The sequence below is a fragment of the Colossoma macropomum genome, unplaced genomic scaffold, assembly GCF_904425465.1.
Source record: "Colossoma macropomum unplaced genomic scaffold, Colossoma_macropomum, whole genome shotgun sequence".
NCBI classification, from domain to species: domain Eukaryota; kingdom Metazoa; phylum Chordata; class Actinopteri; order Characiformes; family Serrasalmidae; genus Colossoma; species Colossoma macropomum.
In genome coordinates, this window is record NW_023494801.1 from 4,610,339 (window position 1) to 4,626,138 (window position 15,800).

A 15,800-nucleotide genomic window follows, 5' to 3' on the forward strand; every position below is an offset into this window, starting at 1 on the left:
GACAGGAACGTGGTTAGCTAGCATTAGTTTACAACATGTTAACTGTCATGACTATTCCACATTTAAGATTAAAGCTTCCTCCATATTTCTGTTATATCTCTAAAAAATGTATCTAAGCGGTATGATATGAAAGAAATGAAAATGGCCAGATTTTAAAAAAAGCTTTTAGCTAATTTGAACAAAGTGGTTAGCTATGTATTCTTTGCTAAGTTAGCAATTAGCTAGTAAAAAGTTACCTGTTTAAATAGTACATATATCTAAATAGTACATTATGGCTGAACAGTTTGAATGACTTTTTAAAATCGTTTGCAATCTTTTTAATACACTGCAGCCACTTTTTCATTTGTGACCTAATCATTTAGTTAATGCTAAAGGATTGCTGCAGAATGTCAAGATTGTCCTGGAACGTCTCTTTCCCTTCACACAGATGGTCATGGATCTTATCCCATGCCTCTAACTCTGAGCGCCACAGAGCTGATCTGGAGCGGATGAGCTGAGACGCTTCACTTTTTTTCCCTTTAGCCAGACTTAGACTTTCTTTACAGATAAATGCCAGATCTAGACCAATGAAGAGGGCGTTTAGAGTGATAAACCCGGCCCTGGCTGCTTTTGTCATTGCCAGAGGAGTGCCCTTAGCCAGCCGCCCGATGTCAGGCAGGTCTGCAGCAAGGCTGGGGATGTTCCGAGATGCTTTAGCTTCCTGAACGCCCACATTAGCTGCACTTTTGAGAGCTTTCACAGCTGAAGCTCCATCAACAATAGCATCAATACCTTTGCCTACTGTTCCAGCCCTGGCTGTCACTTTTACAGCTCCAAGTGCCACACCACTCTCATCCAGGTTTGGTAAAGGACACTGACTACCTGCCTTTTCTAGACAATCTTGGACTTTCTGCACGTCCTCCATGAATCTCTGGAAGATATTTTTGGCATTTCCTCCATGACGTTTGTTGACTGCCATTTCAGTGATGCCTGTGACTAAACTGTTGACCCCGCTGGTGACCCCCAGGCCAACTCCGGTGAGTGTGAGGGCCAGGGACACTCCTGCAGTAACGGGGGCAAGAGCCAGGCCTACGATGGACAAGACACCTCCAGCAATGCCCACTGAACTGCCAGCCACAGTGGAAATGCTGGACCCCTTCTTCATTTTATCCAGCTGGACGGCAGTCCCCTCTAGATCTGACAGGAACTGGAACATTTCAGATCGACATCCAGTGTATATATCAATGAATTCCTGAGCTTTTTCATTAAATAAGAATGACATCCTGAATGACTCGTCCATTCTGAAAGAAAGAGGTTACGTTTTAAATGCAAAACCATCCAACCGAATAAATACTTCACAAATCCTTACACTTCCCATTTCATGGGAAACCAAATTTTCCTCATTTTTTAAAGATAAAAATATCGTATTCATTCCTTACAGTGCATAAAGTCCATACATGCAAATTAAGTTGCAAAAATAGCTTGTTCTGCATTTGTTGTTTTTCTCATGACCCTACCTATTGATGTCCGCCTATTCAGCTTATAGCTGTTTGGTCCCACCTATTCACGCTGGAATTATAAGGAGTGTTTCAGTCAAGACTCCTTTTAAAATAGGGAAACCTCCAAACTGTGCTGGAGGGGTGCAGGGGTGCACAACTCTGGTCCTAGAGGGTGTCCAGCACAGTTTGGAGGTTTCCCCGTTCAAACACACCCACTTAACCTGGCAATTAACACATGATTGTAATCAGGTGTGGTGGAGCAGGTAAATCACCAAACTGTGCTGGACACCGGCTCTCCAGGACTGGAGTTGTGCACCCCTGGGCTATAGCCAATCAGAACAAAACCTATTTACATATATGGAACATTCTACAGAATTGGGTCAGAGTTTAAAACACATTTTGGACTTTTGACTGACTTTGATGTTAGACTAAACTCCTTTTGCTTTGAGTAATTATAGACCATAATTATGTTTTATACCACTTTTCCAAATGTTTCAGTAGTGATTATTTTGGGAGTGGCCATCTTAGCTAATTTTGAGTTGTATTCAAAAATGCTAGCCTGTACATGACTAGCAAACACAGGTTGTACAGTTGTACACACATAAAATCAAAATATTCATTAATATCATATAATTATCATATAATTTTCATTAATACAAAACAAGTTTACTTAATTGCAGAAAATATGTGTTTTGATAGTGACAGTTCTTAATGTTCCACACTGGTTTTCAGACTTCAAGACACATATTTACTTGCAAACAATGGGGTATAACTGCCTATCGTGTGGCTATGATGGACAGGGATGCAGTCCCAATTTAGTGGCAACTTTAAAAGAAATCAAAAATATATTAAACCTTGTTCAAAAAAGAAAAAGCATTATTTCCACAAGTGTAAATTCAGGGGTTTTGGACAGAAATGTATCCTATAAATGATGATTTTGTATATATTTAGTTTATTACCGTCTCATTTGATGCATTGGGTTTAAATAGATCTGAAACCTTGTAAATACAATAATAAAACAGAATACAAATGTAAGACATGGCCACTTAGAAATTTAAAAATGGGTAAAAGTTATAAACAATAAAAATGCTCTTACCTGATTTTGCTCAAGCGGTCTATCATGTTTTTCATGGACTCAATGTTTTTGAGATTGAATCTCAGTGAAGTGTTTCTGGTTTTCAACGTGTAAAAATCAGAAAGTATATACGGTTAAATATTGTTTAAAATAACAAACAGACAATGCAAAAAGAGTTACAGATTGATGACACTTACTCCTGTATGTCTTTTCCAATGTCTACTTCCAATGTGCTCTTGGACCTGTAGAGAAGAAAACATGAATATTTATCTAAATTTATCTAAATATGGAATAATCACAATACTCAAGAATACTGTATTATATAGTAACCATATGTATTACAACTGTATTAATCACATTATCTTGCAGAGCTCTTGTGTGATGTGGATATATTTGTCCAGCTGCATGGCCAGGACTTCCACGTTGCCCAGACAAGGCAAGAAGAAAGCTTTATCATCTCTCTTGAAGTGGATGAGGAGTGGGGACATGGCTCTGGCTGTTGTGACCACTGATCGTACAGCCTCAGTGGTCACACCCTTTAACAGGAAGATCTCATCTGTAAACACGAACAGTGAGGTGACTGCTAGCTTCTCCACTGCGTCCAGGAAGTGATGAAGTTTCTCCAGCCCCTCCAGAGTGTCCTTCAGAACTGCCCCCAGCTCTTTCTCCAGCTTCTGCTTTCTGAAACGGCCTAAGAATTTGTCTGCACGGCTTTTGATGTGCCTCATCTTCCTTAGCTCTGTCTCTCTGTAAAGCGTCCAGTGTTCTTCTGTGTCACAGAAGTCCTTCACTGTTTTGATGTAGCTGAGGGTCTCTAAGATGTACTTTTGCAGTTGTTCCTCTCTGTGCAAAAATAAAAGGGGAAATGAGGGGTAAAAGAAGGGAATTCTTTAAGCAGTCATATAAACTTTATATATTACAATATATTGCCTTTGAGTGATGGATACTTAAATGGCTCATATCACACAACACCTAATTTTCCACTGTTTTTAAAAAATAAAATATTTTGATGGAGTTCATAAACATTATGTTTAAAACTGTGGCATTCACTCAGAATCTAAGCTGCAAAAACAGTCCATTTTTGGGTGGAAAATGCCGTAATTGCATGTTTTATCTGTAGATGATGTATTTTCACTTAGAAAAACAACCAAATGGCATTTGACTCTGGTTGTTTCAACTTTTGCATGTGACTGTGTAAGGGCCCAGCCTGTGCTGCCGGCCGCCAGCAGAGGGCGATGGCGGCGAGGTGCCACAAGCACAGGGAACTCCAATTCCCAGAAGCCCCACGCCAAACTCACCTCAGGTGTTTGTTGCCAAAAAGCTCTATTTTGGTCTCATCTGACCACAGAATACAGGTCCCACTGACAGTTCCAGTACTTGAGAGCAGAGGCTTTGTTCTAGTAACACCCCCAAACAATTTGAGATTACATACAAGCCCCTTTTCCAAAAACACGCACACACACACATTTCCTAAGCTGCTTCTGGGTCGTGGGGGGAGCTGGAGCCTATCCCAGTGGTCACTGGGGGGGGGGCAGGATACACCGTGGACAGGTCGCCAGTCCATCGCAGGGCAGACAGACACACACAGAGGGGCAGTTTTGCATGTACAATTGGCCTGACTGCATGTCTTTGGAGTGTGGGAGGAAACCCACACAGACACAGGGAGAACATGCAAACTCCACACAGAAAGGACCCTGCTCGCCTGGCCAGGAATCAAATCCGGGCCCTTCGTGCTGTGAGGCGACACCGTGCCGCCCAGACAGAATACACTGATGTGTAAATAATTTAAGCCCTATTATTAATTGAAAATTGTACAAAGACACTGGAAACTGGAAAATTCGATTTGATGCCACCAATACTTCTCAAAAAAGTTGGGACAAGGGCAACTGGTAAAGTTGTGTAATGCTGGAAAACATCTGGAAGAACATCACACAACTAATTAGGTTAATTGGCAAAGGGTCAGTAACACAATTAGGTATAAAAAGAGCATCCCAGAAAGGCTGTTTCTTTTTTCAGAAGTAAAGATGGGGAGGGGTTCACCACTCTGTGAAAGACTGAGCAGGCAAATAATGCAACAATTCAAGAATAATATTTCTCAACGTAAAATAGCAAAGAACTCATTATCTATGGTACATAATATGATTGAAAGAGTCAGAGAATCTGGAGAACTCTCTGTATGCAAGGAACAAGGCTGAAAATCAATACTGTCTGGCCGTGATCTTCGGGCCCTCAGGTAGCACTGCATTAAAAACAGACACGATTCAGTAGTGGAAATCACCACAAGAGCTCAGTAACTCTTCAAAAAACGCTGTTTGTGAAAACAGTTCATCACTGCATCCAGAAATGCGAGTGAAAACTCTACTATGCAAAGAAGAAACCACATATAAACAACATTCAGAAATGCTGCCGCCTTCTCTGGGCCTGAGCTCATTTATGGTCTGAGGGGAAGTGGAAAAGTGTCCTGGGGTCCAACCAATCAAAATTTTTAATTCTTTTTTAAATCATGGATGTGTCCTCCAGGCCAAAGAGGAGAGGGGACATCCAGCTAGTTGTCAGCACACAGTTCAAAACCCAGCATCTGTGATGGTATGGGACTGCATTAGTTTACATCTGTGAAGGCACCATTAATGCTGAACACTGTATACAGGTTTTAGAGCAGCATGTGCTGCCATCCAGGTGACGTCTTTTTCAGGGAAGGCCTTGCCTATTTCAGCAAGACAATGCCAAACAACATTTTGCGCATGTTACAACAGCATAGCTCTGTATTAAAAGAGTCTGAGTGCTAAACTGACCTGCCTGCAGCCCAGACCTGTCACCACCAAAAAGTATGATAAAGAAGACCCCAAATTGTTGAGCAGCTGAAATCCTGTATCAAACAAGAACAGGAAAACATTTCACTTTCAAAACTACAGCAGTGTCTCCTCAGTTTCCAAACACTTACAGAGTGTTGTTAAAAGAAGAGGTGATGTACAGAAGTAAACATGCCCCCGTCCTGACTTTTTTGGAACATGTTGTTGGCATCAAATTCAAACTGGGCACACATTTTTTAAAATCAATAAAATTTCAACATTTGATATGTTGCCTTTGTACTACTTTCAATTAAATATAGGGTATAATGATTTTGCACATCACTGCATTTTGTTTTTATTTACATTTTGCACAGCGTCCCAGCCTTTTGGAAACGGGGTGTAGGAGGTGTCTGATTGTGGTTTGTTGACCCCAAGACCTAACTTCTGCAATTCCCCACTTGAACCATCCCCCTCACTGTGTAAGGGGTCAGTATAGACATATGTCCTCTTTCTGGCATCTCCAGTTGTTTTAAAGTTCTTAATTAGTGCCTTGATAGTGGAAATGGGCATTTCCAACTGTTTAACTATTTTCTTGTAGTCATTTCCTGATTTGTTCAGCTAAACAACCTTTTGTTGCACATCACTGCTGCTTCTGCTGGTCTTTGTCATAATAATGGAAGACTGAGGGAATTTGGCCTGTATTTCATTGCATATTTATACCCCAGTGAATCAGGAAGTCGAGGCTGACCTTTTAAGTGTTCCTAATCACTCAGGTAAACTTAAACATTTGTGCATAAAATTCCATGACACGATTTAGGTTTCATTATACCTTAAATAAAGTTTGGATTTTTTGCTAATTGTTTGAATACAAGATCAAAAGTCTAAATAACTAAAAATATTTTTTATAGCTCATTTTGCTGATGATTACCAGGGGTGCTAATATTTGTGGAGGGCACTGTATCAGCAGCTTCAATAAATTGGTAACAATTTGCCTTAATATGTACAAAAACATTTTACAAACATTAGAAAATTCTTGAAACTCATGTATTTCATGTGATGTGACTTTTTGTTCTATGTAAACATTATATTTAGCCATATAAAAAAATCATGCAAAGTACATTTTTGTCTCAGGCATCTTTGATAATACTTTATTGTTTACTGCTGTGTGCGAACATGAAATCATATATTGTACAGAGTTAGTTGATATATCACAGCAAAAACATTTGCACTGGGTTAGTGAGATGCAGCTGTCTACTCAGTGAAGGTTTCATTGTTTGAGAAATGTCTAGCTCCACTTCACCCAACTGAAACTGAGATTGTGATTGCTCCTGCTGAGTTTGACTCACTGTCTGCTCGAGTTTATAGGTCAGCAGTCTGTGCTGAGAGTGGAGAGAGTGGAGTTTTTCATGATGTTACTGTCTGGAATAACTGCTTGAAATAATGAATTAAAATAATTGCCTCTGTATTTAAACAGTGACATCATATGTCTAACAAAGAGTCACTTGGGATTCAGTCATGTGTGCACAGACCCCAACTGGACATAGAGTACAGTATCTGCACGTAAAAGCTATGCCGCCCATTTCAATTCTGGTTTTGAGAAGCCCTCGTCCACTTGGTTTTGTCAGTTCTTCTCGAGGTGATCCCCAGCAGCATCCTATAGACACTTGTAGTTGTATAAGACATTATTCCTTTGTCTACTCACCTGGCATCCATTTGATTTCCTCTGGATTTGAAATGACTGAAGAACAAAACAAGCAGTGTCATTACTTTCTTTGCATTTTCATTGCCACTGAATATCTAAATATGTGCATATATATATATATATATATATATATATATATATATATATATATATACACACACACACACACACAATGCATATATCGCTGCTGTCAAAACAAAACCTTGTATCTCTGAAATGGTAACTTTACAGGAGAAGGAACTTTACTTTACTTTCCATGTAAGTCAATGGAATCAGACTTTTTTCCAAGTCATCTTGGGCCGTTTCTTTTGGTCCATTCATCATGAAATTTATGTACAATATAAAGGGAAACAGGCATTTTCAGATTATGCAAAAACTGAAAAACTGGAGATAGAAGTTTCCGACAGCAGCCATAAATTTTAAATAATTTTAAATAAACTGTTAGTTTATGTCAGATTACTTACCTATACTTTGTAGAAAAAGTATGAACGAGTTCAGTCCTTTATGACAGTGAAGAGCAACAGTCCCCCACTGATTAAAAGGACAATGTAAATTTCACTCCCTTTCTTTCAATATCTGCATGCCACGCCCTTAGCCACGCTTACTGCAATGTAGCTTTACTCTGGATCTGCCCCTTCATTACTCATATCTGTTTTTTATTACATTTGTAGCAGATACTTACAGTACATAACTAGCCTAGTGTATTATGAGTGAAATATCTTGTTCATAGCTGAGTCTCTGAGCTTTGGTCTGAGTGACTCCTGGATTATTTGATGCTCTCAGAAGTTTAGACTTACTATGTGCATTACTATTTAAAATGCTACTACTTACACTGTAAACAATTGATTTTTCCCCACCAGTTAAAACTGTGATCCTAACAGCATACAAAAACCAGGCTGGCTGCAGCTTTATGATAATTAGATTCATCATAGTTTATCACAATTAAGAGTTTTAGCACTTTTACTGAAACTCTAAGTCTGCAGTTTGTGTTTACCCTCAGTCTAAAACTGTTAAAACCTGAAATTCCCAACACCCCTGCTAATAATAATAATAATAATAATATATCATAGAATAATATAATAACATTAATATAATTAAACATGTAATTAATGATATTATTAATCATATAAACATTATTATTATAGTGAATATTTATAATGATCAGTAACAGTAATCTAAAGTGAAATACATGGTAACTCACGTTAGGAAGGGAAATGCCTGAAGGTTGGCCATGTCACCTAGACCAAGACTCCAAGCAAGAACTCAGGGACGCTCGCTGAGAAACCAGTGCAGATGAACTGTGGAGCGTTATTATGCAAATCAAACAAAACTCAACTTTAAATAAGGGTGTCCTTTTGGTGGACAGACAACAAAACGTACTCTGGATGCCCTTATCCCTGAGTCCCTGAGTTCTTGCCTGGTGTCCTGTTTCCTGATCAAGGTGACAGGCATTGAGAGTGCTCTGTGTTGTAAGCCTGAAAAGGCTTTCAGTTTCTGTTGTTTGTTTTTATGTTTCAATGATGCATACATGAAACCATGGAGTTCACCTGCACTTCACTGGTTGCCAGTTTGTTTGTACTTTCTCTCTTTTTTGGATTTGACCTATGCCTGTTGTTTGACTACGATTATGGATCACAATTCAAGTAGTAAAGCCTTTTTCTCTTTTTTCATCCGCAAAATACATAATTTTGACACGTTACAGATGCAGCCTCAGTCTATAAGTCTAGGCTAAAACCCTATTTGCTTAGTCGAGCCTTTGGTGGTAGTTTTTCCTCTTAGATAAAAGGTGCAGATCTGGGGGTTCATGGACGTAGAGTATTATGATAAACTGGGAGTGTTGGTGCTGTGCCGCTGCTCACACACTCACTCAGATTTGTTGACAGTGGAGTGGAGGGGCGCATTGTTCACATTAACCAATGTTAAGCCTGTCAAATGCCTGCTGAAAGCTGATTGGCTGATGATGGCCATAAATTTTGATGTTTCCAATTGTCCCTATGTATTTATTTATGATATGTCTAATAGATGCTACTTGCAAAATGTCAGCTTGATCATATGTGAGAAACTGTTAGTTGGCAGTTACAGCACCCCCTAATGATGTATGCACACCAAAATTTATAAGATACTCAGAATTTACTCCTTAATAACTTTAAAGTTTCAAGTTTTTGGATGAAGCATTCTCGAGTTATATAATTTTAAATTAATTATGAATTATTCCAGAAGGGTTCATCAAAATATGGCAGCCATATCGCCTAAGAAAGTCAATGTTTTTGATAATTATTGAGATTCAAGGTCTTATTTTTTGATAGTTACATGAGGATTGAGCAAAAATACTAGGACTAGTTTGCAAAGGTAGGTTTTCGCATATTGTGCAGAGAGATCAGAATTGCAAATTGGTTTGGCTTGACCCGAGGAATCATGAAAAAGTAAATTAGTCTCCAAACATTTTGACTTAAGAGGTACGCAGTAGCGCCCCCTTTAGGCCGATTGGGCTCATGTTTAGTGCCTAAGTGGCAGGAAGGGCTACTACCTATTGACCAAGTTTCATGTCTCTATGACCTATGATTTGGTCTGGCCAGATCGTTTTAGGGAGGAATCATAATAATAATAATAATAATAATAATAATACTTGACAAGGAGCACAGCATTCTTAATAACTTGCTTAATAGTTCCTGCAATCAGTTATAACATGAGCATTGTGACAACACGGCAATGTCTCCTCTCATGCTGGACACATGGTGAATGCTTTAGCTTAGAACAGTCTTAGTTGAAGTCACTGGGTGTGAGAATTATAAAAAAAAAAAAGAAAAGAAATGGATTAAATGACGTCATTTGGTGGGTATACCAGGATGGACAGCATGTGGTATCACTGGTGTTACCATCTCTGGTGTTACCCTCCTTACACAAGTGTGTAAGGAAGTGTTTCCTTATGGGTAACACCGTTGAAGACCATTGAAGTAACCCAGCTGGCACCTGACCGACCTTCAACGTTGAAATGTGTTTTATGTTTGTTTTTGTTGTATGTTTATATGTTTTATGTTGTATGTGCTGCTTGTGTTGTTGTGTGTCAGGGAGGTGTGGGTTTTGTGTTGGGGGTTGGTCACCATCAGGGTGAAGTGTACATAATATAATATAGAAACTTTATACGTCGCATTTCATACACTGAAATGCAGCTCAAAGTGCTTTACATAAAACATGGAGAGAAATTCTCATATTCACATATATATCGCTGTTGTGGGAAGAAAACCTCGTATCTCCATTTTTGTCGTTTTTCAGTTTTTTACATAATTTGAAAATGCCTGTTGCCCTTTACAATGTGTGTAAATTTCATAAAGAAAGGACCAAAACAAACGGCCCAAAATGGCTTAGAAAAAAGTCTGGTTCCATTGACTTACATTAAAAGTAAAGTAGTTTGTGGTTTTTCCTTCTCCTGTAAAATTACTATTTTAGAGATACAAGGTTTTTGTCTGACAACAGCGATATCAGCCTCAGACAGCCTAGTACTGAAAAACACAACTTGGTCATTTACAGTCACAGACACACATTTGGACTGGATTCCCTTAAATGTTTTCATGAAGTCAGACAGAGTTGATTCTTTGCACCATTTTTTTTTTTAGCCAATTTAGGTTTCTTGACATTTTGTGGAGGTGCCACAGTTAAGTCTGTCAACCTTGTAATGTAAATAACTACTGTCAAATGAAAATCTTAATATCTTGAAGGTTAACAATGATTGAAGCTTTTTAAACAGAATTACTTTCACAGGAACAGTGAATAATCCTGACTTCCAGTCTTGATTCTTATAGCAGCAGACAGCCGATAACGTGACAAACAAGCTAACATACATAAAGACTGGGTTAAGCCTTTTACAAGCCAGACTGTAACTGTGACGTATTTCCAAAACAGATGATGGCAAAACAGAGAAAAATCTAACTGTCTGCTTTAAATGGCCAGAACTTCACTGCCATTGCAGTCTTGTCATTTATCAGGGCAAACATGCCAAAATTTTGGGTATCACCCCAGAGCAGGATGGAAAATCAGCTATACTTTCCACCACTCTTTATAGTGCTGAAAGTTTCAGTTGTTCAGTTACTCCAGTCCCACTAGGACCTTTTGCCCACCACTGTTGGAGGTGTGATGCCACCTATGAAATCAAGAACCCCTGACAGTCAGCAGGATCTGTCTGTTTTGCATAAAAGTAAAAGAAGAAATAAATAAAAAATAACCAAATTTTGTCAAACTTTGTTTACTTTTTAAGACGTAGAGGAGGTGATGTACCGGTTAGCAGGTTAGCCTTTTAGCATCTGCGTTTCTCACACTTTTCTCACACTTTCACAGAAAAAGCAAGAGAAAAAAGACTGTATATGAGTGTGATTACCTAACATTTGAGCAAGATTATGTGTGTACTTGCACGTTGCTCCATCATCTGCTGGCCTGCCTCAAAGTGTCGCAGCACAGCAGAAGACTTTAGTGCAAATACTGCCCGATATCTGAACTACCTCACTGGTGTCAGCACTTGTTCTTCAGCATAAACAAACTGAAATAACTCATAGGAGAAGAAAGGAAGTTATCTGCAGACATAGGCCTCATGTATGTGCAGCTGGGAGTGGAGGTGATGGCGCTGATTGGTTAGGGTGGGAGGAGGAGGAGGAAAAACATTATTATATTATTATTTGATATTATTATTTGTTAGTATCATTTTTTCCTCCAGCTGGAATTAGGTGACACAACTAAACACCAGGTGGCAAAAATCAATACACTTTAATCAAACATTACAGAGAAACACTAATTTATTGTTCGGAATGATATGGCACAGTGGACTGTGCTTAAAGTGACCCTGGAGATGAACTAACAATGAAAAAAGGTCTGTTTTAATTTTAGGCTTACTTTGATTTCAACATGGTTTAAATTGTGATTAAGAGTGTAATAAATAACATGAATCAACCTACTAAGCATGACAAGTATACTTATTGCATTACCTGTTTTTTTTAGCAGCTTTCAGCTAATATTCATGTATTAATATTTAATGAAGATCTCATAGCAGAATAGATAGATAATTGCTGTTCATGCTTTCAACCACCAGGTGTCATTAATGTGCACTGACTTTACAAGCTAAATGTGAACACTTTTCACCACAATTTGAAGGAAAGCCTTGCTGCTTCAGAAAGCTTTATTTTTGCAATCACTAAAAAAATATGTGATCCAAAAGACTTGATGATCTGATCTAAAGAGGAACAGAAGCAGAATAGCAGGGTGAGAACTGGCAGGGTGGATAATGCAGGTAGGTGCACTGCTACAACAGGATTTTGCACTGATCCTGAGATATATTAAACCAAGATACTGAAAAATCAGAAAGCTGATTTAACTAAATTTTCCCACAGAGCTTATAACATAAATTCCGTTTTTTATTTTAATAATGCATTAATAGTTACTGAAGATAAATACACCAACCAGGCATAACATTATGACCACCTCCTTGTTTCTACGCTCATTGTCCATTTTATCAGCTCCACTTACTATATAGGAGCACTTTGTAGTTCTACAGTTACAGACTGTAGTCCATCTGTTTCTCTGATACTTTGTTAGCCCCCTTTTACCCTGTTCTTCAGTGGTCAGGACCCCCATGGACCCTCACAGAGCAGGTACTATTTGGGTGGTGGATCATTCTCAGCACTGCAGTAACACTGACGTGGTGGTGGTGTGTTAGTGTGTGTTGTGCTGGTGTGAGTGGATCAGATACAGCAGTGCTGCTGGAGATTTTAAACACTGTGTCCACTCACTGTCCACTCTATTAGACACTCCTACCTTGTCAGTCCACCTTGTAGATGTAAAGTCAGAGACGACAGCTCATCTGCTGCTGCACAGTTTGTGTTGGTCATCCTCTAGTCCTTCATCAGTGGTCACAGGACGCTGTTGGTTGGATATTTTTGGTTGGTGGACTATTCTCAGTCCAGCTGTGACACTGAGGTGTTTAAAAACTCCAGCAGCACTGCTGTGTCTGATCCACTCACACCAACGCAACACACACTAACACACCACCACCATGTCAGTGTTACTGCAGTGCTGAGAATGATCCACCACCCAAATAGTACCTGCTCTGTGAGGGTCCATGGGGGTCCTGACCACTGAAGAACAGGGTAAAAGGGGGCTAACAAAGTATGCAGAGAAAGAGATGGACTACAGTCTGTAACTGTAGAACTACAAAGTGCACCTATATACACCGAAACAAGGAGGTGGTCATAATGTTATGCCTGATCAACAACCCTAGATGCTTTGAAGGTCAGAGACACACAGATCTTCCAGATTTTCTGTGATTAGAGAAACCAAAAGAATTCACAGTGAATAGCTGCAGCTTGAACTACTGGAGCAGTAAAAGCATATCTGAGGTGAGATCTGAGGGATGCAGAGCCAGCAGTGTATGCTACTGTATAGAAGAATAACATACTGAAGTATCTCAGTGAAGGTAACATCAGAGCACATTACTGTCATTAATGGCACAGCAGATAATATTATATTTTTGCATTAGTAAAGCACACCCATATCAGCATACTTCAGCACACATATGACACATATGGCACACGCCTCCCACTAAATCAGTGGTTCCAGCCACTACTCCTGGTACCGTACAGGCCAGACTCCTACATTTGGCCCAGAGTGGTTTCTCCATGTCACACCTGCTGAATGTTGTTTCCACTTCCTCTTGGAAAGGTCCTCTCTCTGTCTCTTGCTCCACGGCCTTCACTTCTGCACATGCCTCCTGGAAGGCCAATGTTGGTTCTCTTTGCACCCTCCTCTGGAGCGCCACTTGAACTGGCCTAGGTTGCGGCCCCAGCACCAACTGGCTGCAGAGCATTTCATGATTAGCCCCTCCTGCTGGCTCCTGGTTCCCTCACCTAGCATGGGATTCATGGAGAAGCAAGATGAATGCCCCCGCACCCACCCCCCCCCTTCCGACCTGCTATTGACATTTAAAAACTTTGCCCTTACTTGAGCTAAGCTAACATTTTTCCCACATATACTCATTGAAGAGCGTTAAATATTTAAATATTTTTAGGACATTGAGAAAATGGTTCCTGATTTTTCTTCCCACTATTTTTAGATACCCAAGGCCCACATATAAACCAAGCATCATTAGGCCATCACATACTATTTTCTACAATACAACGATTCCAACATAAAAAACACAAATAAACTGGAGAAGTGACACATATGACACTAGCATTTGTTATGCTCTGCTTTTCAGGGACTAATTTTGAATGGCCGGACTTGGTTATACTGTGATTGTGGTTGTAGCTGAATGTCAGAGCCTTGCTGAGCTGACAGAGCCGAAGGCCAGCCCTCAGCACCATGTTTTCCCCCTTTTGTATGCTGTATCCAAGTATTTTCAGTAAAGCTGAGTTATGGACCAGAAGCTTGACTTGTCCAAGTTTCTTCTGAGAACCCCCAGCATTACAGTGGTGTCAGAACTGGTGGGAGAAACTGAGATGAGAGGTCAGTCTCTGCTGCGGTGCGAGGTTCAGGTAGGGCATGTTGAGTTGGATGTGGTACAGCAGAGGGATGGATGAGAAGAGGCTGTGAAGAACCAGGCTCAGCAGCCCAGGGGAAGTTTGCTCTCCTGACATCAGCAGCAAGTCGTCACAAAGCATGAGCGACCTGGGGTATCTCCATCGTCCAGTTTGCTCACTCCAAGATTAATGGCATCTGGGGTAGAGGGGTGCAGTGCCCCTCCCCCATGTGCAGTGTAGCCAAAGACATAGTGGTCAATAGAGCAATTAGGCATCAAAGTTATGTCTTTCATGGTCCTGGCCTGAGGCCACCACCAGCCCACAAACATAGCGTGAGGCATTATGATGGTATGGGGCGTCAGTCTGCCTAACTGCAGCAGTGGTAGCGGGTTGGGGGAACCAGGTGAGGGCAGTGCAGTTAGCAGTTAGACCTCCCTGCTGATGATGGTGGCTTGGCACAGCCTCACAGCCAGCCCTGGGAGGCAGTCTGGAGAGAGAAACTCCATCAAAGGGAGCACCAGCACAAAGAAGCTGGGTCCCTTTGCCACCAACATAGGGAATATGGTGGAGCTTACCTTCAGAGTTCACAGTGGTGGCCAGCGATGGCTTAATTTTGGATGCATTCATATGGGCGGTGAGGCCAGGGAAGCTCCAGCAGCATCTGTGCATTGCAAAGTCAACTCATCTGGAGGAGGCTTTACAATGAGTGGAAGAGATGGAGGCAATTATAAGAGAATATGCAGGCTGCAGCTAGGTTTGCACAGAGGTGGGGGCAGACTGCAGTGACAGCGAGTGCGAGGGAGAAGAGGCAGAGGGACAGGAGCTCATCCTCAGCGACAGCAGAATGACTGGTATGCTGGTAATGCGGAAAGAAGTAACACCGTGCCAGTCAATGCTGTCAACCGTCGAAGCAGTGGAAACACATTCTGTGGAGTGACGAATCACACTTCTCTATCTGTCAGTCTGATGGACGAGTCTGGGTTTGGCGAATGCCAGGAGAACATTACCTGCCTGACTGCACTGTGCCAACTGTAAAGTTTGGTGGAGGAGGGATGATGATATGGGGCTGTTTTTCAGGGGTTGGTCTAGAACCCTTAGTTCCAGTGAAGGGGAATGCTACAGCACCAAGACATTTTGGACAACTGTACGCTTCCAACTTTGTGGAACAGCTTGGGGAAGAACCTTTTCTGTTCCAGCATGACTGAGACCCAGTGCACTGAGTCACAGAGCCCTGACCTCAACCCCATCAAACACCTT

At 40.6% G+C, this 15,800-nt stretch overlaps 1 protein-coding gene across 1 annotated transcript; it reads right to left on the reverse strand.

Moving 5' to 3' along the window:
- Nucleotides 1-358: 358 nt before the first annotated feature.
- On the reverse strand, nt 359-13,891 carry LOC118821721. Its single transcript, XM_036590455.1, has 5 exons — nt 13,713-13,891; nt 2,911-3,396; nt 2,751-2,795; nt 2,575-2,649; nt 359-1,280 (listed from the first exon to the last, which is right to left on the reverse strand). Exons 1-5 carry the CDS (start codon nt 13,889-13,891, stop codon nt 359-361), a joined length of 1,707 nt encoding a protein of 568 aa, XP_036446348.1.
- Nucleotides 13,892-15,800: the final 1,909 nt, after the last annotated feature.

What these genes read in the sequence shown, in the direction of transcription:
- LOC118821721 (XM_036590455.1), bottom strand. Translation starts at nt 13,891, where the DNA reads ATGCTCTGCAGCCAGTTGGTGCTGGGGCCGCAACCTAGGCCAGTTCAA. An exon ending in ATTGGAAAAGACATACAGGA is followed by an intron (nt 2,650 to 2,750) that starts GTAAGTGTCATC and finishes GTTGAAAACCAG; the next exon opens with AAACACTTCACTGAGATTCA. An exon ending in GACCGCTTGAGCAAAATCAG is followed by an intron (nt 1,281 to 2,574) that starts GTAAGAGCATTT and finishes TCTTTCTTTCAG; the next exon opens with AATGGACGAGTCATTCAGGA.